Source organism: Bombus vancouverensis, chromosome 6 (genome assembly GCF_051014615.1).
Source record: "Bombus vancouverensis nearcticus chromosome 6, iyBomVanc1_principal, whole genome shotgun sequence".
Classification (NCBI taxonomy): Eukaryota; Metazoa; Arthropoda; class Insecta; order Hymenoptera; family Apidae; genus Bombus; species Bombus vancouverensis.
The window spans coordinates 9,383,595-9,408,335 of NC_134916.1; the positions used below are offsets into that span (position 1 = coordinate 9,383,595).

Genomic DNA, 24,741 nt, shown 5'->3' on the forward strand with positions numbered 1-24,741 from the left:
ACTGAACAACTTTTTCCTATACATATAATCGTCACTTAACCTTAGTTTCCGCGATATTCGCAAAAAACTAGGTAGCATTATGATCAATTCTAACTATACCCGCCTACTATATATAATATACTATATATACTATAATACTATTACCGCGCCAAATAACGACAACAAATGCTAACGCACACGCTGTCATGAATGTACAATTATTCACAGAAACAGAGACAGAATTCGCTATAGTACTACCAATGGTTTTTTGTTCTGTGCCAGTAGAATATCTGGGAAACTAAGGTCGAACGAGGGTTATATGTATAGGAAAAAGTTGTACAATGTCGGTTTCTACGCATATTCAAAAATCATCGAAATCAATGAGGTAGTAGTGCTTGTAAATAATTTCCTCGAACTGTAATAACGCGCAACTTTTGAACCAATGAATTACGACACTGAAAGCCGTTGTAAATATTTCGTTTTATTCATCGATTATTATCAGATTATGTAAAAAAAAAAAAAAATTAAAAACAAAAGTGGTAGGAAACTTCTGTTTGTAAACAGAAGTAACGATAATGCATATTATTAATGTGACTTCGAGTTATGTTTACAACCGTATCGATAAAATATTGCGAAGAACGAGATCTTGCTACGTTCAACGAAAGTAGGTTTTGAACAGCAGGAAATGACCTTGAAACACCGACACATTTAGGTTAATGAAATTCATCTTGTAGTAGACTACAAACGTGGCTCAATGAAAACATATAGTTCCATACAAGATGTTCCCCACGGAACAAAGGTAAGTTTGACTTGAAACATATTTTTCTGTAACGAATAGTTTAGGTTTAGAAAATAATTACGTGCTTCGTTTCAAATGGGACACCCTGTATATAGAAGTAATAAGCATAAAAATTGAGACATTTTTTAATTTCACATTTAAGTAAAATCAAAATCTGTTTAATTGAAGAAAGACTTTTGTATAGACATTTAGTCTTGTTGAATATCGATTAATTGATATCTTTTCATATCGTACATAGTATCGTAATCTTACTCTGCTTTGAATCGGCCATAAACAGAGTGTAAAGTCCTTAGGCCATATAACATAAAGATGCGTTGCGTATGAAGTCTACTCTGTTATCTTACCTATGATTATGTATAATGTACGATATATCGACTATTATTTTATAGTATTATTTTTGTTGATTTATGATTATATAAAATTTTTGTAAGAGAATACACTTTTTCTTATAATTCGGCGTAAGTGATCATCAAAGCGATTTGACAACTCTTTTTGCAATGGTTGAAAAATCACTGTGCTAAATTTACGAAACTATGTAAATAGGTAGTATGAATACTAACCAACTTACTTGATATTTGTTCTCTACGAAACGTTATTTGTTTATATCTTCACATTATTGTCTAATAATAATTTTGCGTAATACAGTTTCAGAGTTAAATTTTATGCCATTTGAACATGCCAAAAGAAACGAATGCTCGTGATGAATCTATTTTAAGTTCAAAGTAATACTGATATATACAGAAGTATTACTGCAGAGGCGGAAGTCTCCCCATATGTTTGTTAATGATAACTGCTATTTAGGGAATAAACGATTTCATTAACGATACTTAAATAAGACATTACTAGGATAAAATGGAAGGTCTAAAATGGAAAATCTTCAATAATTCTCTTCTTAATTCATATTCGTCCAGTTCACGATAAACGATTAAAAGATTGCATTGCACGTTTTGATTAGCGAAGTGTATCGAACATTAAAATAGAAGTATTTAATTAGATTTCTTGTGTATGGATAAGGCAAGATGTATGTTTTAATCTGACGATGTTTCATTTGGAAGGCATGCATTTCACTTACCTTGTGAACGTCAAATACACGCGATAGCGTCTTGAATATTCCACGCGGTCAAAAGGAAACAATTTCACGTCCCAGTCGGTATTATCGCATATTACAATGAATTTCCCTTTTACTATTGATTCACTGGCTCACGATCGTTTCACAATTTGTACGCTATACGTAAGTTCTATACGTATATACATACACTACGTGTTGAAAGCACCATAAATTTTAGAAGAAAATTTTTCGAAGAAAAGACACGAGCAATTGACACTGATTAGAAAACAGATATTGAATACGATTAAATCGTTGAAATACACACTCGCAGATATAATTAGCGACGGACACAGAGAACGAACGGTCGATAGACTTTTTCGCGAAGACACATCAAATCAACGAGAAATTTTACAAAACGGTCAGCATCAATCAAGGTACTACTGAATACTGCTGAGTACAGATAATTACACGCATGCGCTCACACTCCTTTGCACTTTACATTCAGCGGGAAGTATGAAATCCATACATCGCATCTCGCATTTATAAACGTCGCAACGAATGTATAGTATGTATAGTAATTATAAAAGAAATATATTGTATACATTACTGTGAAAATTATATTATCGGTGTTACCTTTCAATTAATAATAATACATACAAATCAGTGATTATAAATGAAAGACTGTGTCACCTTTTAATTAGTGTCATCTTTCAATTAATAATTATACATATAAATCAGTGGTTACAAGTGAGAAATTGTGTCATTGATAATGAAACTGATAATAAATGAAGACAGACAGCTGTAATTTATATGTGTATATGTGTGCAATGTTTGTATTCTTTTGACATATGAGCATGCTCAATTACAAGATATTAATAGATATACAAAAAGGATTACATTAGTTTATAAAAATGAAAATGAATCATATTCTACAACACTTTTAGTGTTTGTTCAAACGTATAGAGTATAGGTGATTGAATAAATTATTAAATATTATAATATATCAAAGTGAATATAACTTGATATAAACCGAAGATAGAAGTAAGTACAAGACGTAAATATAACGAAAAGCACATAATCGAGACCAAAAGTTCTAAGTAAATGTATACAGAATACAGTATCGATTATCCCACTGTTTTTCGTTGTCGTGCAGCTATTATGCCATACAAAATTTGTTGCTGCTATTATATAGTGAATTGAAAAAGATTTAATATACTACAGCCTCTTTACAATTAGATGGACAATGTTGTTCTTTCGTTAGTTATAAACGAATAATGCTTTAAAATAAAATTGTACATTTATGAAAAGCTTCAGCAAGTGTTCGCTACAACATAAATAATCTCTTACTGAAGTAGTCAAGTATCAAAACATACAATATATACATATATATGTATATATATCTTAAAATTAAATACTGCGATAATAAATATAAATATCTCGTTAAAAACGATCGTAATTTTAAAAACTAGATTCTTAAGATAGTTATACTACCTTAATGATTTCAACATATTTACATAGCAATGTACATCTATTACATATGTAGTTTTTGTACACAAATCGAGAGTGTAATGTGATGTATAGTCCGTTACGTTCATGATTTTTTGCTATTTTTTAACCTAGTGCATCATTTTGTGAAGTTTCAAAATTTTTCCTAAGCGTTGCTTCGCCGTTTTCATTCCTTTCTTTGGTTTTCGTTCTGAAAATTAAGTAACAATAGTATAACAATAGTATTGATTTTGATAAAATACCAGAAGAAAAAATGTTCTAAAATAAGGAAGTATCTTACCAACTGGAACTGGGGCGGCTAATTTCGCTTTAACATCCTTGAGCCTATTAGGACTCGTTAATATCGAGCCGAATCCGATGCTTGTTTTTGCGGTATTTTCCGAAGATGTGGCCGATGTACCAGTTGCCGAAGTTACAGATGAATTCTTTTGCTTCTTTTTATTATACGTCCGCTTAGTTGTGCTCTATTATGTTATACGAATTAAAGATAAATTAGTTTCACCTTAAATACCGTTCAACGAAATAGAAAGTAATATAATCAGAAATATAATTTACAAAAGTATATCATAAGTATATTATAAAAGAAGTATAATTTGCAATCAAATATTCAATAAAATCAATAGTAATATCTGTGTACCATAGAGTTATATGTATGTATATACATCAAATATATAACATATTACTTTTGCTGATATTATGATATCGTATTCAAGATACATGCAACACATGTTATGAAACGAAGAGTGAAACCGTAATATGCCTACCAATTTCTTCTTGGAGCCCTTATCCATGTTGTTATCCAGATAATCGTCCTATGCGATATGAGTATGCAAGAAAGAAATAATCATGGAAATACAAATGAATGTAAACATAGGATCACACATAGAATGATAAATGAGTTAATTTGTGTTATAAAGAGGAACCTATATTATCTATCGAGTTAAGAATTTATTTGATTATTAATTAACGTGACGATCAGTATAATAATGAGAATAACAATAACAAAAACATCAACAAAAAGATAAAAGCAAATTTGTACATACCGATTGTTTTGCACGTTTCGCTGCCGCTGCTTCGAGCCCTTTTTCGACAGATGTTTTCTTGACACCTTCTCGAGCTGGACGATTCGTTTTTGGCAAGAGAGGTCCTACTCTGGCTTTTGGATTCCATGCCTCGTCTATTTGACTTTTCGCTTTAGGTTTAAAAATAAAATCTTCATCGTCTGAAGCGTCTAGAGTCGGGTAAACTATACCGAAAATATATACATGATAATGTTAATTATCAATGCAAATGCATTCGCATGAAGAAGTCATCTTTTTATAATTTTACGTACTAAAATCATCGTCCTGATGAACTTTATCGATATTTTCTATAGACTGATCATCATCCTCGCTAGTTTGAACTTTCGTGATTTTTGTAGATTTCGATGTACTATTTGACGTAGTTGAATAACATTGTTCACTGAAGGATAGCATCCCGGCAATTGCTTCCCGAGTCGAAGGAGATGCCCTACCAGAACTGGTTGTTTTCAATTTATAAATACTAGGACACCAAAAACGTAAAACATAACAATGCTACACTATTAAAAAGTAATACACTCACGTGCAAGTGCGCACATTTACATATTCACGCGTGCATATATACACTTCTGTTTGTTCTCTTAATAAAAAAAAAAAAAAAAAAAAAAAAAAGAAAAGGAAAGAACAGATGAAATAATAAAGTAATGTTAAACATGCGTTTTCAAATAAATTCCTCAAGCATGCTAACTTTTCATATTATCTTACCCAGTAGGTGGTGGCATAGGTTGACTATATTGTGATATCATTGATGTCCTATAATCAGCAAACGTTGTAATACATGAAAATGCTTCAATTTGTTGAACAATTAATACGTACGTTACATCCAATCTTTGAGTCCCGTTTCCCAAGGTATAAGCCGAAGCTTTTAATAATTCTTCGATTCCATTTTTTGGTGCATCATTTAAAACATCAACATCTCCATCGTAATCGCGTTTTAAACGCTTTTGCGTATTAGTTTTGGGTGTTCTCTTTCGTTTTGGCGATTCGTCAATAGTAAATCGACCATAATCGCTTTCATTGCTGCCGTCGTGAAAATCGTATATGGAAGTTTGTTTCCAAGTTAATTCTTTCGATGTCCCAAGGGGACGGTCAGAGTGTAAATTATTATACGTATTTATGTCATCATGTGTACTCCTGACCACCTCATTATTGCCGAGCTTAAATCTAATTACGGTTGGACTTTGTTTACCCGGTTTTGACGATCTTCTATTACTAACAGGGGAAACATTTTTCTCTTCCAATGTTGGACTTTGAGTTTTGGCATAGGGATACATGATGGGTTTCGGTAATGTGAGTTTCAAGGGTGGTCTACCGGATGACGGTGACTCTACAATCGTAGAATTCGCTTTACTCGTCTCTTTTAACGTTGCTTTGAACGGATTATCAGGCATTCTATCGGCAACATCATAATCTACAAAATCTTTATTCAATGGTTTCTTTTTCTTGCGTTTACTCTCTCGCTCTGGTTTCGGGGGATTTAAAGATATTAAGTATCGTTCAGCATGTCGAATTTCCTTACTGAAATCTTTCAACAATTTTTGACTATTTATTGTTTCTGGTATTTGACCTCTACTGGTCATATTATACTAAAATAGAAGTAATTCAGAAATATTAATGAGATACATAATCTACGATAAAATGATTTTACCATGGAAAAAATGAACTCACGTCCTTATCTGTGTTCCACTGTTTTAGAATACTGAGTAATGCTTTAACACCCTGTAAAAGATACGCTGGACATTTCTTTCCTTCATTATTTAATTCTTTCAATTCTTTCAGTAATTTCTTTGCTGCGAACCAATTGATTGTCTCAAAACCAGGATATTGAAATTTGGCAGGAGTCTTCATTTTTTTTTCTAATTCGTATATTCTATAAAGTTTGGAGATTAAGTGAAACATTCGAAATGATCTTTAAATCAATGATCACTATCAGTCGCGTTTATGTACTCACTGTAGTTGCATTGGAATGTTAAGGCTATGTACAAAATTTCCACCAAAGACCAAAGAATCAACTGGAGTTAATACAGCGTGTATCCAACCTGTTGGAATCATCATAGTTTGGCCTTGTTTTATAACGCATTTGTAACACGCATCGGCTTGATCTCCAAAGAAGGTTTCACTCTGCGTTGAGCTGCACATCCAATGTTGATACAGTTGTAAATTAGCAGGGGTAGGCCTGATCAGATAAAACACTTTCTCTCCGCGTAGCACGTGATACCACACAGATGTACCACCAAAATCAATGTGGAAATCTGTGAAACTGTCTTTGACTCCCATTAGGCAATACTTTTGCACTTCGGGGCGTTTTATGTCACTATCCTCGAGCCAATCACGCGGCCAAACAGAATTAACCCAGTCAAGTTTACGCGCGATGTATGGTGCCTCGACCATTGGTGAAAGACTGCAACGTTTATTTGTCAATTTATATATTATATATATATACATATATTTCCTAGAAACATTTAAAGCCAATATGTGGCAAGGCAATTAATATTGGTATACCCAGTGTTTGTAAATTCAAGACTAATCACATTAAGAACCCTTGTTCTGCAAGGGGAATTGTAATATTCAACAAAGTCTCTTAATTTCATTCTGATATTACTTTGTCTTGTAACGTCGATTACATCCATGTCTCGATCTCCACCTGAAAAAGAAATCAGTTTTATCTAGCACACACATTTAATACATAAGAGTAACATAAATATTCATATATACAAAGAATTAATACCTATGTAACTTTCGACATCATAAACGCTGAAGTTTGGCGGTGGAACGGTCATATCAAGTCCATCCTTCCCATCAATTATAATAGGACTTTCAAAGCCATTAGCTTGTAAATATTGAAGAGTCAATTGCTGTCCTCTAACATGTTTAACAACTTCATCAGCTTTTGGGAAATGTCTGGATTTTAATTCCCTTATAAATACTGGTGTGCCAGTTTGAACTGGTTTTGTATCAGCATCGGGCTCGGTATAATCATGTCTATGCCAATTCAATTTTGTTTTCACTGAAATACAATTAACATTTGAATAATAAAAGAGCTGTAGATCTTTTTATATAAATAGTACAGTAAGAGAAAATTAATTTCTATATGCTCACTAAGCGATGGCCCGCACATTGCTTCACAACGCGGACAATGGTATTTGTCAAGATCTATGGACATATATTCTTTTACAGAAACACACCTATAGAGAGAAAAATATAAAAATTATTTTAAATAGCATGGATACATCTTGTTACATGTAGAAGATATTCATAAAATATATAATCTGGCCGCATAATTTACTTATGCATCAAAAATTTTCGCGTCATTAGGATAGGTTATGCAAGTATCAACAAAACCTAATTCTTTTGCTGCAAAAGCTGTAACCATTATTTTAAGAAAAGATATTATGAAAAGGAAATCATGAGAGAGTAGCTAAATTATTTAATGAGTTTTGCAGGATAGATGACGAAACGTGTTTATATTCGGTCTCGGAAAGCATAATTTAATCATAGTGTTTGGAGAGACCGTTGTTTTTAATTATCAATATTTCAAACACTTACCCTCCATGATACCATTCTTTACAAACATCACATTGTATCATAAATTGTTCGAAATCGTAAGAACGGCCACATAAACAATATGTAACTGGTAACTCCATTTTTCGTGAATATTAACGCCAAATACACTTTCGCGACTCCGTATCGTTAACATTGGATGGTAACTATAGTAGCCGTGATGCGTCGCTAAAGAGCCGCCCTGTTATTCTTCTTTGAATGCATACTAAAGGAGCATTTCTATTTTTCGAATGGAGATTTAGTGGAAAAGGTACCCTAATTGAAAACCGGGTTCACTTGTCACGATTTTGTTATTAATATGTATATATATACATATAATTATATACACACACTTACAGCACGCATGCGTCGTATAGCTTTTCTTTGCATAAATATACAAAACATTTTTGTAAGAACGGATCATAATATTGGTTTATTTTGAGGTTAGTTATCAAAAATGCGTCTTTCTGAGATTTGAATCTTCTTATTTCATAACCAAATTTTATAAAACATAAAAATGAAATCGTCACAAGCAACGAAGTTAAAAACGAAAATTTTGAAAATTGGTATAAAGCAAACCAAAGCGTGAGTAAATGTCGAACAATTAGAATGCTTCTTAACAATTTTATCTTATATGACTGAATGAATATGTGTTGGTAAATTTGTTAAAACACGTATTGTATTGATTCAAAAACTTCAATTTTAAATTTAGGCAATTACCACAATATAAAGCACAAAACAAGCGAACACGAAGAAAAAGAAAATCTCTTCTTAAATGTTTAAATATGAATTCTTTGGCCAAAAAGAATAAAAGTGCTCAAAACAGTGTGCTACCTGAAAATTCGTTAAACAAAAACCAAATACTCTTACAATGTAATTTAAAACGTAAAAAGAAAAAGTGCACCAATATAAAAGAAACACAACGTAAGGAATTTATTATTCACAAATCGGGATAAATACTGCGCGCTATTTACAAGTAGAAGATAAAATATGGTATAGTATCTTTATTAAAGCAAAAAACACCATTATGGAAACAGGTTGCTTAAATTTCAGATTCTGTGGATCTTTCCTTCCAGAACGATGACTTTTTAGGGGCACAGTTGACCAGAGATAGAAATGACAAGCAGTATTGCAACATTCCAGAGCAAAAGACTATAGGTTCACCAGTAATAGTAGAAGCTCTGTCAAAAAATTTATCCTCGCTAAGTATACCTGATGTACTTAAACAAAAAGAAGAAAAAAAGATGAAGGGCAATGATTTTGACAATTATCCATTATGTATGCAAAGTATGAGGAACGAGGCCTGTGTCATCATTGGTGAATCATTAAATCCAAATGATAATTTATCTGATGGAGCAAAGGATACTAAAATCGTATCACCGTACAAGAGTAATCACAAACTACGTAAGGATAAAAAGCAATTACAAAATAGCAGTTCAAATACTACTCCCAGTAATTCAGCAAAACCTAAGAGACCTTCTGATATATGCTACACTGAAAGTAGCATCTGTAACAGTAGCAAATGCTATACATTGGAAACAGTAACTTCAAGTAATAATGATACTGTTCTCATTGATCAGCACTCGGTACGATTTTATTGTCTTAAGAACAAAGTAGTCGCAGTTATGTCGAAAAACACACGATTTTGCTTTACTGGAAAGTTAATCGTACAAGTAGTATATGGGGCTATAGAAGTTTACGGATGCGTCATTACCACACAGAACAGTCCAATCGAAATTTATTCACCAAGAGGATATAGTAACGTTTCGATCAAAACGAGTGAAAAATTTTCACAAAATTTGGAATCAAATATATGGGTATCTTTGTCCACAGAAGGCATTGATCAAAACAAAGAGAACGAACTAATCGCAGACATCAAAGAACTTCAACCCGGCATGGCAGTTGTTTTGTTATCAAATTTGGACAACAAATTGACTAGGTTTTTACACGTTTTTTATCCATTTAACCTATTTCCAAAAATAAAAAATGTATCTTATCATTCTTGGACTGACCCCAAGAGGGCTGAAAGAATATTACAGTCGAATCTTTATATTGATAATTACGCGTGTAAGGAAATAATTATTGACCAACATATTATGCAAGAAGTTACTGACAAAATGTTGAAACGTTGCCGTGAGAACGAATGGTCATGCACCTTAATAGCCGGTGGAAAAGGCGTCGGGAAATCAACTACAATGCGATGCTTAATAAATACTCTACTACCTGTTTCCAAAATGGTGGTTCTTGTAGACGTTGACCCAGGACAAGCAGAATGCACACCAGCTGGATGTATATCATACAGTTTAATCGAACAGCCCTTATTGGGACCAAACTTCACGCATTTAAAGACTCCGGCTTTTCAATTGTATATCGGAGATGTGGACGTGTCACGATGCATTACACGATACATCGAGAGTATTAAAATGTTGATTAATAAATTGTTAAGTTGCCCAGTTTTGTCACGCCTACCTATTATCGTAAACACGATGGGTTTTTCACATGGTATTGGTTGGGATATCATCTTGTTTACGATCAAATTGATTCGACCTTCTTTCGTTGTACAGATTATGTCTGAGAATCCAAAGAATAACTATATCAACTACTTAAGTAAAGAAGTGATAAATCAACAGGTAATTGTAACTATTTTACCATTCTATACATTTGAATAGTTTTGCAAACAGATACGTCGGAAGAAACGCATTGTTTGTAGCAATTATCCTGGTCGAGTTGGAGTTGGAATGTTATTGACTGGAGTCAACCATGCGATTACGAATTATTCACGATACATTCAAATGCAGAACGTAAAGGTGCTCCAGGATACGACAATTGGAACATGGAGCCGTATCAAAAACGAGAACTTGTAATGATCTCCTACTTGAGTGAAATTGTACAAAACTCTTGCAATTCCGAGTAAGATATATGAATTTAACATACAATATTGTGGTGGATATTAAACGTGTTGCTTTAAATGACGACACGAGTGAATACTTGTGATAATCAGATATATTTAAAATCGTTCTAAGTACAGAATACAAAGTTAGTATATATATAATAGCTCAATGCTATTCGATATAAGGATACTAGTTAATGAATGTCCTAGAGAGCATGTTCGCTTATTTATACTGGTCGGGGGGGGGGGGGGGGTTACCGGAAAGGTTGAACTCCGGTTGACGATTGCACGTAGCGGCGATATTGTTTTGCCCGGAGTTTGTTTACATTTAAATCTCGTACATCGTAACAGTGTCAATACCCTGAAGCAAAACAACAACACGAGTCACTCTCGATTCGAATCGTCCTATGACTCACGTGCCGCTACAATATCAATATTATTTGATAGTCATTTTGATATATTCACAATTGTTTGATCGTATGTTAATGGTGTGAATTCTGATATTTCTTTAGGAGACGTTATGACCCTCTATCGTTAAGCATCAACGAAGCTGTTCCATACGTGTTAGTATCATCTTTCCGCACATGTCGAGTGAAAGGTATCAAATTATTAAGTCACTTTAATGTATAGAAAATGTCTTTACTTACAGAACATCTTTTGCATCGTTGTACATTTCAATTCCACGAGCGTCAGTGCCCCCATCGCATGCGTTAAACGTAGTGAATGGTAATATAGTAGCATTATGTGGAATCGATATGAATAACAATGAATGGCAAGAAGGTGAAAGTATGGCTGGTCCACGTATATTAAACAGAGCACCTCTTTGCGCATGTTATGGGTTTGGTAAGCGTATCAACGTACATATATTTTTCTCTTTTCGTATTTACTTGATAATTAGAAGTTAATGCGTGACATTGCTTTTTATGTAGGTATCATCAGAGGAGTTGATATGGAGCGAAGAGAGATATTTATAAACACACCATTACCGATTTCTATAATGCGGTATGTGAATTGTTTGATGGGATGTATACCGGTACCGACTACGCTGCTACAAAATAATCAACACAAGAACGTACCTTATATCGGTGGAAATGATGTTTTACCAATGTCACGAGAACATCGCAGGGGGTATTTCCGTATGAGATATCAAAACAACACTAGAAACAATAACGATAAATCTCTATAATATATTTTTATGTGTATCAAAAAAGTGTTGCATATGTGTCATCTATTTGGTTCCATTTTTTAAGAATACGCATTTGTAATATTGTTTTCCTTTTTTTCTTCTTTCGTTTCCTTATCTTTCTCATCGTTCCAAAGAAAAAAAAAAATGTACAAAATGTATGATGTGTTTGAGGCGTGTATAAAGTATATATTTCAGAGAGAGAGACAAAGATACAATTTTAATAGAAAGGACAGAAATGGTAGAAAATACTGCGAGGTACTTGTTTTATCTTGATTGTAACAAAATTCAAAATAAATTGGAGAAAACTTAATGAAATGCTTAAAGTATTCGCTATATCCTCCTTTTGGACTAGACGAAGCGAGATCTGGTTCACGTTTGATCGTTTTGTCTTTGCTTCTTAAAGCACACGCTATGCTTAAACATTTTCGATTCTCCTAAACGTATCACGATTAGTTCGTTTCAATCGTATTACACTCGAAAAAAGGACAAAGAGATCTAAAAATGGCAGTTAGTGTTTGAACGCTCCAAGACTTTCCTATCAACCCTTGTCTTTTTGTCGCCGATAAATTCTTCACGTCCGTGTAGTGACGCGGGAATCCGAATATCTCTTCGAGTTCGGTTATCCACAAGGAATCACTTTCGTCCTTCATAAGAATTGGTTTCAAAGCCAATTTGCCTACGAATGTAAAGAAATCGTTAATAATTAAAACGCGATTAATGCGACGAACGGAGAGTAGCATTTTTAAGGATTAAGAACATGTACCTTGCTTTAGCGAGTTTACTTTCGTAGTAACAGTCCGAATCTTTTTAACAAGCGAATAACGTTGACAATGCGGCGTAAGTATATCCTGAACGTCCTGCTCTCGTTGTGTAGACAATGAGTGTATTTCTATCGGTAAATTATGCCAGTATAACCTCAATCTATGCTGAGGAGAAAAATCTGCCGAGTCTATCGTGTCAGGTTCTTGTCCTAAATGTCTGTTAAACAACGAGGTTTCAATGTTCTCGATGTAAGAACTCTGTAAAACTTTCAACTCGGTTTCAACTTACCTGTTAATTTCCAATCTATATTCGGTCGGCATTGAAGCGACATTTTCAAATAACCAAAACAAATGGCATTCATTGTTGACTTCCTTTAGCAGATCCTTGATACGACAGTACTCGAAGAATAGGATACCAGTCCCTTTTGGATCTGAAACGAAAAACCCGTGAAAAACCGTAAAACGCTTACGCGTTCTTACGAACACCCTTCTGGTTTACAAGTATTGTATTTTCTGCTCCCCTATGAAGGTTAATCCTTATCTCAGATTACCAGAATTCTGTTCGTCTAAGAACAGAATGCAATACGTACTTACATGACAAAATGCAATATTGGGTTGGCAACTAAGTGATTGCGGCTTTTGTCATTACCACCTAATTACCACTTAGTTGCTAACCTAATAGTTGGACGAAATTAACGAATTAACCGCATGGAAGAAAATAATGGTTCTCAAAAACCGGAACTATTAACCTCTATTCTAATATGTACTTATAAACGGGGGTGTACATATATATGGTATTGTGTTTAAAAGTAACTAATCGAACCATAGAGGCCGAGTCGCGCTGGATTAGCCAAGCTGAGATCATTGCACGGCGATCCACCGATTAATAAATCGATAGGCGCTATTTCTTGAATCTTTTCCTTCGTGATATCTTGCACGTCACCCAAATGAACGATTCGATCACCAAAATGCGCAGTGGTCACCATTAACGCATCCGGGTCGATCTCGCTCGCGTAATACGTGTCCACGGCTAAACCTAACTTGAGAAGTACCAGTAAACCTGAAAAAGCATGTATCTTTAGGAAAAATCGGTAAACCGTGACTGGACCAAGTGCCAAGCTTCTTGGCAGAGAAAAAAGAGTAGAATCTCAACGCAGCACCTGTACCGAGGCCATCGAATAAGGACAGCACGCGTATCTTTTTCTTCTCCTGATAACGTTTCACTAACTGTTGCGGGTTAGATTTCGTACGGAACATATTGATCATTTTGTCTTTCCAATTTGCTCGTGGCTTGATGATCGAATCGAAGGACGATCGAGGCTTATTGTTAGTTGCGCAGAGGAAACACTCCCAAGGATCTTCCTGAAGAACTTGTTCATAGGTCGTTGGGCACAACAGGTGTTTCATGCAGGCGGTACAATACACTCTGAAAAAAAAAGAAACAGAGAAAAGCACAATTTACCAGTGTTCATACGTTTGGAAATTATACTCGCAAAGACGAAGAAAAGTTCACCTTGGGCAGTCCTCTTTGTCACATATGATCATCATGCCAGTGGCTGCGCACACCGTGCAGTAAAACTAATCAACAACCAATGAATGAATTGGACGATTATTTCGGCTAAGTGAAACATTGTACAATACATTGGCTGTCCCAGGGTTTAACAGTCAAAGCTTGTCGGTATATTCTATAGGTATGTTAGCGAAGCAAGAAACGTGCAGCTTCTTAGAAATTTCTGAACGTTTGTAACTTCCTTTTAGTTAATTTACATGGTATTTACCATGTCCAATCTTAATTCTATGAATCTCAATTTTATGAACGATAGACTGTTATAAATTATAATGATTTATGACCAACTATTTTTGGAAAATGTACCTGTGATTTGTGTAATGGACATATATAGTGTATTTATTATTCTAATATGTTTCTTTTAACTTGACAAAAACCAATAACCTGCTTTATTTGCATTTCATAACGAACTTCCAAACCCTGGGACTTTTTACAGCACGTACATCGAAACAGGAATACTTACGCATTTGTCGTCATTGCCGAAAAGGAACATGCAGGGCTTATAGCGATCCTAGAACGGTTCAATTTCCAAGCATGAACAACGATTTGCCTTTGCAAAATTATAATACGAGGTCTCTGTAACGTTATCGATGCGTTACTAGCGTTACCTTACCGAGCACTCTTTGCACAAAGATCCCTCGAAGAATGGATGAATTTCCGTCTTACCCTCAGCAACTCGTAGACACTTTAGGCACAACGATTCGAACGCGATGTTTCCGTTCATGGCAGAACGTAAGTCATCTAGATCGAAACAGATACTTATGTTTTACAACAGATATTTTTCCATAACGTATATGGTGTGCTGAGACCGATAGCGGTGTAAGCGAGTCAAGATTTTCAGAATTCAAAGTTCGCCACGTATCTCGACTCTTAACACTTTACTGACCGCTAGCGGTTCGACCGCTAGCGGTTTCGGTTTAGACTCTCCAATATCATTCTTTTTGTTCATCGCGAACGGTACGTTTTTCAAATTGCTATAAAACAGCAACTGACGCAACTGAGCAAGGTACCTTAGTACTAAATAACAAATTACTGCTCAAATAATGAGAAAGATCATCGGCGACAAAAAGTCGATTAATAGGCTATCGGTCGGTGAGCGTTGGCGACAGAAACCGATTAATCTGCTATCGGTCGGTGAGCGTTGGCGACAAAAACCGATTAATCGGCTATCGGTCGGTAAAGTGTTAAAAAATATCGTTCCTTTAGTTTCATTAAGAAGATGATATAAGAGCGTTTATACGCTGTCGGTACAAGCGTTTCAACGTTTCCGCGTACTCACAGCGCGACATTGTATCCATTCAGCCGAACTTACCACTGTTCTTTATGTCATTCGTCCGGTCATCGTCTACATTTGTATTGTTCTTCAACTCGTTCAATTTCTTGGCTATGCAAGCTGAATATTTATCGTATATTTTGACGGAATCTTCTCTCCTTTGAGCGCACGATTCTTTGGAATCTTTGTTCCTTGCGAAATATCTCAACGCGTCGTTTACAGTCCAGTCCTCGGTTTTGAATCCCAGACGAGAGCAATAATCCTAAAAAGAAGAAAGAAAGAAAGAAAAAAAAAAAAGAAAAAATTGGAAAGTAACGGTTCAAACGGAATTTTGTGGATTACGAAAGACGGTGAAAACGACACGACACGCGGATAAATACCTTGGAGGCTTGGAGAACTCCAACGAGGTATGCGTGCTTTTTCGTATTATTTATGTAGTTGCACATTTTTTCCATGCCCTTGTCGAATCTCAAGAACAACTGATGGTGCACCTGTCGCGCAATGAAAATCGTGTAACAGTCTACGCGTATATTCGGCTCCTTTTCGATGGGACGTTTAGTAACGTTCGATAATTTTTACCTCTGAGAGCTGGTAATCACCGTACCACATAATCCACTGGCAACCAAAGCTTGGTTCACGCATGCAACAGTCACGATAATCGATAATCATCGCTGCAACGTAAAGGGAGCGTGTTTGGGAAACGTGCGAAGGGATGTTTAAAACGTGAATTTGTAATATTCGAAAGATGCTTGAAATATTCGACGAGTCTTGAAATTGTATTTACTCGCGAACAACGTTGTCGTTCGTAGTTCTACGCGACCATAGTACGTAAATCTTTCAATCGTTAATTTCTCATTGTTCGCGTATTTTTAGTAATATTCGTGTTAACAAAGTGGTCGCATACGTACGAACGACAGTGTACGGGTGGAATTTCATCCTATCGATATTCGTAATAAAGAACGAAACGATTGAAAACTGTACGAGAGAACGCGTAATCCGCGAGCAGCCTCGTAAAAGAAGGAACTTAAAGCGCATTACCTGGCCACCAATTGTGTCCGGCGATTTTAGCCCACGTTATAATCCCCGGATTCTGTTCTTTCAACGGCAAATGCGTTAAATCTACGTTGCCTCGTTGCAGCGAATCTTTCGCTTTTTCAGCCAACCTTTTCTCTTGACTTTCGCCTATCGAAAGAAATCCAGCAATTGATATTCGCATCGGAGGAGAAACAGAAGAGGAAAAAAAAAAGAACGAAGAAAGTAACAACATACGTTTTTGGTCTAGCAAGAATTTCTCCGTAACTTTTGCGTTCTTCTTCCTAAGCCTGTTTAATTTCCGTTGTATCTTGTCTGGATATGGGTAGAACCTGATTTCGTCTAACGCTATGTAAGAAAAATACGATCATATCGATGTGACCGTTTTATCGGTTCGTGCGCCAAAGCAATACTTTTCTATTTCTTTCTTTTTTATTTTATTTTTTTTTTTTTTTTTTTTTGGAGTCGTGACCTCCTGTTATTATTTCGCAATCGTAGTTCAACCGGACGGAATCCGATTACGCGCATAAAAATAAGTCGAAAGTGTAGTACCAAAGTTTGTCATATCGTAGGTTTCGTTATCGTTCTAAAAGGAGCGAGGTATGAAAATTCTCGATCGAAAGAAATGCGTTCTTCTCGCGTGTTCTCCGTTTCGTTAGCGTGAAAAATCTATCAGCTAAGAATAATTGGTTGCAGGGGTCACGACCCACGTATTCGATCACTTACTTTCGATCGTGAATGGTAAATTTCTCTCGATCCAGGTGAAGTAAGGCTTGGTTAAAGTGCCGCCCAATAATTTCCGCAACATCTGAAACGAAACTCGTATCTAAGTAATAAAATATGAGAGAGAAAAAATGGGAGAAAAAGATGGAAAAAGAAAACCTGCATAGTTGCGTCGATGACACGCATTCGCGCTTCGTTTGAATTATGCGCTAGTCGGCTCTTGAGGTTACACGAGAACGGTTCGATCTGTGTCTTTTCATTCAACTAAAACGAAACGCCGATATGTCAGTTGGCAATTTTGAAAAATCCGTTGCTCGCGGTGAGCGTTACCCCTTAACTGTCCAGTTTCTGACAGTCTCAGACTCGTACGTCTCGTTCGGTCACGTTGCAATTGATACCTTGCGTTTCATCAAACTACACACCGGCTTATTCGGCAAGTTCATAACGTTTGTATCGCAGCCACTTATTCGTTACAAGCACACGGAGTAATTTAATATTCGATTAATTTCTCGACAAAGTGCAACTAACGAGTCTTTGGTCGGCTTTGATTAAATTTTCTGGACCGTTAAGGGAGTAAGAAGAACGAAGAGAGAGAAAGAGAGAAAGAAAAAAAAAAGGAAAAATAAATAAATTGAAAGATATATTCACTAATGATATACGAGCTTCTCCAATCCAGTAAACCCATGATTTGCCTGCTTCGGACAACATTCCTACATGGTCGGCATCGATAATTAACGCTGTAATATCACATAGAAACGTTTACTTAGGACATAGCTGCAACATCGATTGCGCTCGTCTCGTCGCGTCACGTCGCGTCACGTCGCGTCACATCGCGTCACATCGCGTCACGCGCATTCCCGTGATCCTATTCCAGCTTTATACACGCGTTTAAACTTTCGATCGGGTAAGCCGATCGCTAGATTCCAGTCTGCCGATAATCGATCGAATAGGAAACTCGCGAGTACGAGGCTCGAGTACGAGCTACCGAACGAAAGGACATGTTAGAAAGAAATAGTTTTGAAATTCTCGCCTGGCCACCATCCCGAACAACAGCCCCACACCAGCTTGCCGACGAAAAGATCCTTGCTGATTTTCATCGATCCTCGCGTAACCCTTCTGACCTCGTAATATTCTTCGCTCCACCTGGATCCTTTGTTTCTCGCCGCTCTTTTCACCGGCTTGGTCGTTTCGTTGTTTCGTTCGCCTTCGCTGGACGCTCGACTTTCGGACGAGATTCTTTTCGCCAGAGGAAGCGTATCCGTATCGTCGAAACTCGTCGATTCGGCTTGGTCGAACCGTTCAAGGGCAATGTCGTTCTCCGGTGGTTGCTCCGACGAATCCTCAGTTTCCATTCGATCGGCCATCGACGCGTTATCTTCGACGTGGTTGTTCGTCGTCGAGGTATCCTCGTTGTTACATTCTTCTTTCGAGGAACGACGTTCAACGACGTCCTCGTCGTTGTCGACCACCATTTGCTCCTTCTGCTCGTCGAGGACGAGCGTTGAGGTCTGAAAAGCGTCGAGTTCGTTGGTTTCCAAGATCTGCACCGTGATCACACAGAGATCGCTTTCCTCCGTGCGATTATAGTCCGGTGAAACGAAGTTAGCCACGTCGTTTTCGTAAGACACCTGCTGATCGGACGCACGAGTCTGCGGAACGTCAATTTGCATGGCGAGGCCGTTTGCCGCGTGATTCGATCGATTCGCCGAATTATCATCGTCGTCGCGTTCAGCTACGATGGAGTCTCGATGGTGGTGCTGGTTTCCAGCTTCGTCAGGAAGAAGATGTTGCGAACTTTCGGACTCTTGGTTGGTTCGTTTCTCCGATCTGTCGAGACCCGCCTTTCGGGACTTCCAAAACTTATCTACGGTGTTGGAGTCGTTGTTCGCGGTGGCCGAATCATCTCCTCTATCTTTGTGCTTGCTCTTCTTTGTCGCTTTCCCGATGGACGAGTGTTTGGCTTTGGATCTAGATGGAGATTTGCACTTTCGTTTCCTCTTGGTGGACGATCTCGATCTCTTCGTCGTCTTACTCGCGGCACCGACGCAGTCATTTTCCAAGGGCAACGAGGGCTTGGAAACGGTGGCGTTAGTCTGGACGGACGGTCGTTCATCCGACACCGTGTGGAACGGCGCGTTGTTACGGGAAGCGTCTGATATCAAGCCCAGTTCCATGGCGCATACCATGGACCAAACGCTGTTCCCCGCCCATCGTTGCAACGCATCCTTGCTGGGTAGATTCGTTCGCTCCAAGACCTGTAACACGCGTACAATTCGAACTAGAAAGCGCAACTTTCATCGGGGTAACAACTGGGAATGTTTTAGCCGCGTTCGATCATCGTTCCCGCGGATTTCCAGGTTCTCGGCTTCGAAATTTCGTTGGTGAGATCGCGTGAGATCGATCGCGGCAACGCGTTCCCCCGAAGGACGACGCATTTCGGCACAGGTACGATAGAAAGCAGGACGGATGGAGCGCGCGAGCCGGCGCCCGAGATCCACGGCGATGGCACGGAGAAGATATAGCGCGATGAAACGAGCAGGAAAGATTGAAATCGCGTTTGAAACAGCACCGCGGAGGGTTGGTAACAAAAAAGAAAGAGAGGGAGAGGAAGAGGGCGGAGGGTAGGGTAGAGGGTTAGGGAGGGGTATGCGATCCACGTGGCGCCTCGAAAGGCATTTCTCGAGGTCGCGGCATGCTTTGCCGGGGTCGACCTGATGAATGGAAACGTCGGTATTATTGTGTTTACACGCGGGACACACGGGGGCCTCTCTCGCTCTCTCGCCACACTTGGCGTGGAAACATTCATTCATAAAGCGTTCCGCGCGTTCCTCTCACCACCGCTGTCCCTCCTGCCTAGCCCCGTGCGCGCCTCTCACCCCATGTTCTCCTCTCCTCTCCTCTCCTCTCCTCTCCTCACTCTCTCTCTCTCTCTCTCTCTCTCTCTCCCTCGCTCTCTCTCTCTCTCTCTCTCTGTGCGCCGCTCCGCGCCACTCTCCCGCCGCCGTTATCCCCCTCTACGCGAGGGTACACGACCCTCTGTCGAGTGTAGAGGGGTAGTACCAGTGACGTAGCCAGAATTACGACAACGACCTGCTGATTCGCTTATTTTATTGTCCGCCAGGTCGTGTCCACTCGCAGTCGGCTCGTTGGAGGCCGCGTTCTCGATTCTTTAACGGGCCTCTCGGCCTCCTTAACCGACATTGTCGCCTACCTCCCACCTTTCCTCCTCTGCCTGTCTATTCGGCGACTCCGACTCGAAGTTGAGCCCCGAGTCTTCGACTACGGTTCTCCGATCGTGGCTTGGATGGCGCGCGAACATTTCACCACGCGAAACTCTACACAGTCTGCCTCGTAACGCAAACAGACGGTGACTAGGGCGACAATGTGAGAAGCTGGAACTAGAGTTGGTTTGCTCGCCGATGTAAACGAAAGGCGAACGATTCTCAAGGGAGAGCGAGATAGAATGGTCGGCTCGGTTGTCGACTCGCGCCGTTCACTGTTCGCCGTTCACCGTGCCGTGACGATCAAACGTATCGTTAGGTGTTTTCAAAGATACTCGAAGCTTGGGAATCTCGCGCACGCGATCCTGCGTAGCGTTCTTAGCCGCACGGTATTCTCGATGTCGCGTGACTGGATCCGCGTAGCGATCTCACGCGAGAGGTTTTTTCGCTCGGACCGCACGAAACGTCGATTAACGCGCCAAGGATACGATCCCAAGGTTTTTCGAAAAATCTTGTTCGTCGCGATGCAGAAGAGATTTCGGTCGGCACAGCGAACAGCGTGACAGAAAATACAGAGCGGTTCGACGAACCGCTCGTACGCGATCACGACCAAGAACGATACGGTAACGTTTACGTGCACTCAGCTGATATGAATGGACTAGGAACGCGAGCGAGTGTACGTATTTGTAGATTCGGTCATGACGACTTTCAGTATAAATTGAAACTTCTCGAGGGTGTCTCGTCGGCGGTGGGAGAATGTCAAGGGGCGAAGGACAGAGAGAGAGGCCTCGTGCACCGGCAATACCGGACAAAGATGAAAAGAAGCAGCGAAAGAGAGGGGAGAGAGCGAGCGAGCGAGCGAGGGATCGACTGACTGGCAGAGAAAAAGAGACAGACGGATCAACGAAGGGTACAAAGCCACGAAGCTGGGTCAGTTCCGTTTAGTACGAGGTAGGCTACGATTCCGTTTGGATCGCAGAAGGTGCACACGGATCGAGATCCATGCACCGCGCGATCGTTCGCCCAACCAACTTCCACTCTCTCTATGCGGCCTTCCTTCCTTCCACTCTCCATCGAAAGCCTTCCGCGCTGCTGTCTACGCTGCGCGTTTCTATCGTTTTCGAATTACTTGCTCCATTCCCACTTATACTACATTTATATCAAATTTGCATTACTCAGTTCGCCTTGTTTATTTACATCGTATCTACGTTATTACTACCATAAATGCTATATAACTGTAGGAAAAGCACTTTTCGCCAAACTAAAGAAAAATCTACGGAACAACGTCTCTATGAACGTCTCGTTTCCAAAAAAAGTGGAAAAATGCGGGCCAGAGACAGAGCGAGCGAGAGAGAGAGAGAGAGAGAGACAGAGAGACGGGGAAGGTTTCATACGGGTAATGCGCAACTCGGTGCAAACTCACGGTAGAGCGGACAATTTGGTCGATCTGAGATTCGTGTCGATCGCACACGTGCGGCTGGCTCCGTCAGCTGCTTTTTCTCCGTTCGCGATTTTTTCAGGCAAACCGTTTATCTTGGTTGTTGGGTCGGACGCAGAGCATCGCCAAGCGTTTCGTGTTTGCGTGGTGGACGCGACCGGCGAGTAGTAAGCGAGTACAAACAGAGAACCGCGGAGGCGAAAGGAAGAAGGGAAACAGAGGGAAGGAAGGAAGCACGGAAGGAAGGCAGGCAGGCAAGAAGGAAGAAGGGAAGGAGGAAAGGAAGGAAGGGAGGAAGGAAGGAAGGAAGGAAGGAAGGAAGGAAGGAAGGAAGGAAGGCAGAGAATAGAAGGGAGCTGTAAAGAGAAGGAAGAACGAGGAAGAGAGGGCTCCACTCGCCTAGCGCAGCGTGGGCTTTTCTTGTATTCTATTGATTTTTCCGAAAGTTCGCGTGGTGGGAGTCTGGCAGGCAGCGGTGTGCGAGCTCGGCCAGGAGCGTGTTTGCGTGAGCTTCGACGACGGTATCGTCTTTTCCTTCCCTCCTGCTCTCTGTCCCACTCTTTTACTCTCTCTTCGTCGCTCCTTCTACGCGAAGGATGGGTTGATCGCAGCAGGCGTTGCGCTCTCTCTCTGTCTATCGCGCGCGCGAGAGCCTCCTTTCGTTTCCCCAGCGGTAGTTCTCTTTCTGTTTCGAGGATCGGTCTGTACGAGCGTTTCCCGCTTGGTCGCGATCTGTTCGTCTCTCGCTTCATCGAGTGGCGCGCAACGAGTTCCCTCTCGCTCGCTCGGCTTTGCGTGAAATCCACCCTCGACCCCGCTGCTTTCGCTCGGTCGCGCTCGCGCTCACGCTGCGACCTGCTAGTATCTATATACGTACGATTGGCCATCGCACGCGCGCACACACACACACGAAGCGGCTACTCGAAACAGGAGCGTGTTAAGGAGTTTGACTTTGACATTATTTTTACCGCGACGATCGACGAAAGAGATCGCGCGCGCCACACGTGCGATATCGGCGCGTGATCGAACTATCGCCGCCTATCGTATCTACCAAGCGAAACGAGCGTTCGTTTCGTTTCGTTTCCGTTCGTAAACCGGTACGATCGTCTGTCTATCTTCTCTCTACTACCTGTTACTACGCGTCTCGTTAAATATTCGTTTGCTTGCCCTCTCTCCAAGAAACAACAGTAAAACTCGATTCTCGTTTCGATGTCAATCGTTTAAACGGCGAATCGAGCAACGGTGTTTCGAGTTTGCGCGAAATCGCGCGACTTTCGATCGGAGCGTGCGCCACTTGCCCCGAATCGAAAACGGTTCACCGTAGATCGGCGTATGAACCGTTGGATGGATCATCTCGCTTCGCATCGTTCGAAGCGATCGAAATGGAAATTCCAGGACATTTCGAATCGAGACGCGAGCGAACAAATTCGTTGAAAGATATAGAGGTTCTCGAGGGGCCGAGAGAGACGTCGACACAGGGTTTCTCGGTACAGCCCTGGCAACCCATCCACCTACATCGCGGCAGGGTCACCGCATACACCACTACCGCCATGGCAGTCGGTCGTGCATACGTGTACGCGTACGTGCCCTTATATACGTCGAAGCTATCTCGGTTTCTCCAACGTTCTGTCTCTCTGTCTCGCAGTCAGCCTCTCGGCGATATACGCTGGTTCGCGCGCGCTCTCTCACCCACACGGGTTCGCGTATAGTCGCGCTCGCGTTCGCCTTCCCACTCCGATCTACACCCTCACGGCGGACTCGGTCGAATGGATTGCACGCGTTACACGGACACGCGTGCACCGAGCCGCGTTTCGACGCGTGCATGCAGCTACGGTGAAACGCTGGGAGCGCAAGCCGCGCGCACGGCTCGCCGCCGCCGCCGCCGCGGCCAGGCTCTTGGCCAGCGAGCCAGTTAGACTGGCAGGAAATCGGCCAACCAACGCAACGGCCGGTCGAGCCGCGCGACCTTTCGATCGATAACGCCGATCGATTTTCCCCGCGGAATCTACGAGACTCGTGGCAACTGCGTAGCGGGTCGACGCGTCTCTTTCGAGATTCGAGGTCGCGATTCCTTGAAAACTCGAACGGTTTCGCGCCATCGTCTCTGTTCGATGCGTCTCGCGATTTCTTCGAGTTCGAAGGCGAATTCGGAGGTCGCTTTAGCGAGATAGCGGTGGTAGGTCGCGGTCAATTAGCACGACTGGTTCGATGGTACGCGGCAGTTTCGAAAGGTCGTTGCTTTGCGTCGAAAGGAGTCGCGCCCATCGGTGCGTCGAGAAAAGGACACGAGCTGGCGTGTTACTCGTCTCGAAGGATTCGATTACGACATTCCGGCAATCGCGATGTTGTCGCGCAATTTGTATAATGCCGTCGGTATCGGAATACACGCAGATTCGACCAAATACGTTCTTTCTCTTGGCTACGTCTGTACGATGAAACCGCGAACCGTTGGAAATTCAGTAAGGCAAATAATTGCAGCGAGAAGCAAGGATCGATTCCTCTTGACCAATCAAAGTCGCGTGACTCGATTTATCGTCGATCGTCGAATATCGATTAGCGTTGGTTAACGCGGACGCGAACGCGAACGCGTCTATTACACCTGACAGAGAGAAACGATCGACAGAGGGGAGAGAGGCGAGAAGAGGACGAGACAAATGTAGAAATTTTACAGACGTTGCTAGCAACGATCGTAATCGTCG

General features: G+C 40.3%; 3 protein-coding genes across 11 annotated transcripts in view; 1 reads left to right on the top strand and 2 right to left on the bottom strand.

The window, feature by feature from the left end:
• Positions 1–2,418: 2,418 nt before the first annotated feature.
• LOC117158116 (histone lysine demethylase PHF8) lies at positions 2,419–8,181 on the bottom strand. Of its 4 annotated transcripts, none has more exons than XM_033336704.2 (13): positions 7,958–8,181; positions 7,511–7,596; positions 7,140–7,418; positions 6,914–7,055; positions 6,363–6,812; positions 6,080–6,281; positions 5,228–5,997; positions 5,117–5,164; positions 4,666–4,841; positions 4,376–4,578; positions 4,097–4,144; positions 3,613–3,796; positions 2,419–3,522 (listed from the first exon to the last, which is right to left on the bottom strand). In XM_033336704.2, exons 1-13 carry the CDS (start codon positions 8,053–8,055, stop codon positions 3,443–3,445), a joined length of 2,766 nt encoding a protein of 921 aa, XP_033192595.1. In that variant the 5' UTR covers positions 8,056–8,181; the 3' UTR covers positions 2,419–3,442. The 4 variants fall into 4 exon arrangements, with proteins under 4 accessions (XP_033192595.1, XP_033192594.1, XP_033192593.1 ...); XM_033336703.2 differs by having other exon boundaries at positions 4,666–4,850; XM_033336702.2 differs by having other exon boundaries at positions 4,666–4,874.
• A 194-nt stretch (positions 8,182–8,375) lies between these two features.
• On the top strand, positions 8,376–12,342 carry LOC117158118 (polynucleotide 5'-hydroxyl-kinase NOL9). 2 transcript variants are annotated; one of them, XM_033336709.2, is made up of 7 exons: positions 8,376–8,536; positions 8,664–8,875; positions 9,005–10,581; positions 10,662–10,861; positions 11,354–11,404; positions 11,491–11,684; positions 11,771–12,342. In XM_033336709.2, exons 1-7 carry the CDS (start codon positions 8,469–8,471, stop codon positions 12,025–12,027), a joined length of 2,559 nt encoding a protein of 852 aa, XP_033192600.1. In that variant the 5' UTR covers positions 8,376–8,468; the 3' UTR covers positions 12,028–12,342. The 2 variants fall into 2 exon arrangements, with proteins under 2 accessions (XP_033192600.1, XP_033192601.1); XM_033336710.2 differs by lacking the exon at positions 8,376–8,536 and having other exon boundaries at positions 8,804–8,944; positions 9,028–10,581.
• The window catches only part of Dnmt3 (DNA methyltransferase 3), a 61,552-nt gene continuing 48,270 nt past the window's right edge, over positions 11,460–24,741 (bottom strand). For 2 of the 5 annotated variants that reach the window (XM_076619622.1, XM_076619623.1), the window contains 16 exons: positions 18,414–19,638; positions 18,032–18,120; positions 17,543–17,647; positions 17,387–17,468; positions 16,667–17,008; positions 16,208–16,299; positions 16,009–16,119; positions 15,668–15,890; positions 14,969–15,096; positions 14,819–14,866; positions 14,302–14,366; positions 13,949–14,214; positions 13,612–13,848; positions 13,078–13,219; positions 12,791–13,005; positions 11,460–12,703 (listed from right to left, as the gene is read on the bottom strand). In XM_076619622.1, coding sequence (XP_076475737.1) covers positions 12,477–12,703; positions 12,791–13,005; positions 13,078–13,219; positions 13,612–13,848; positions 13,949–14,214; positions 14,302–14,366; positions 14,819–14,866; positions 14,969–15,096; positions 15,668–15,890; positions 16,009–16,119; positions 16,208–16,299; positions 16,667–17,008; positions 17,387–17,468; positions 17,543–17,647; positions 18,032–18,120; positions 18,414–19,638 — 3,597 coding nt within the window. In that variant the 3' untranslated portion in view covers positions 11,460–12,476. Of the gene's footprint in view, positions 12,704–12,790; positions 13,006–13,077; positions 13,220–13,611; positions 13,849–13,948; positions 14,215–14,301; positions 14,367–14,818; positions 14,867–14,968; positions 15,097–15,667; positions 15,891–16,008; positions 16,120–16,207; positions 16,300–16,666; positions 17,009–17,386; positions 17,469–17,542; positions 17,648–18,031; positions 18,121–18,413; positions 19,639–20,594; positions 23,958–24,741 lie in introns of those variants that run through there. The other 3 variants (XM_076619621.1, XM_076619619.1, XM_076619620.1) reach the window with 3 other exon arrangements.

Bases quoted from the DNA above. Each gene is read 5' to 3' on its own strand.
- LOC117158116 (XM_033336702.2), bottom strand. From the start codon at position 8,055: ATGGAGTTACCAGTTACATATTGTTTATGTGGCCGTTCTTACGATTTC. The intron at 5,998-6,079 runs GTGAGTTCATTT...CTTCTATTTTAG, and splicing joins AGTGGAACACAGATAAGGAC to TATAATATGACCAGTAGAGG. The intron at 4,875-5,116 runs GTAAGATAATAT...TTGGTGTCCTAG, and splicing joins CCTATGCCACCACCTACTGG to TATTTATAAATTGAAAACAA.
- LOC117158118 (XM_033336709.2), top strand. From the start codon at position 8,469: ATGAAATCGTCACAAGCAACGAAGTTAAAAACGAAAATTTTGAAAATT. The intron at 8,876-9,004 runs GTAAGGAATTTA...CTTAAATTTCAG, and splicing joins CAATATAAAAGAAACACAAC to ATTCTGTGGATCTTTCCTTC. The intron at 11,405-11,490 runs GTTAGTATCATC...CTTTACTTACAG, and splicing joins AACGAAGCTGTTCCATACGT to AACATCTTTTGCATCGTTGT.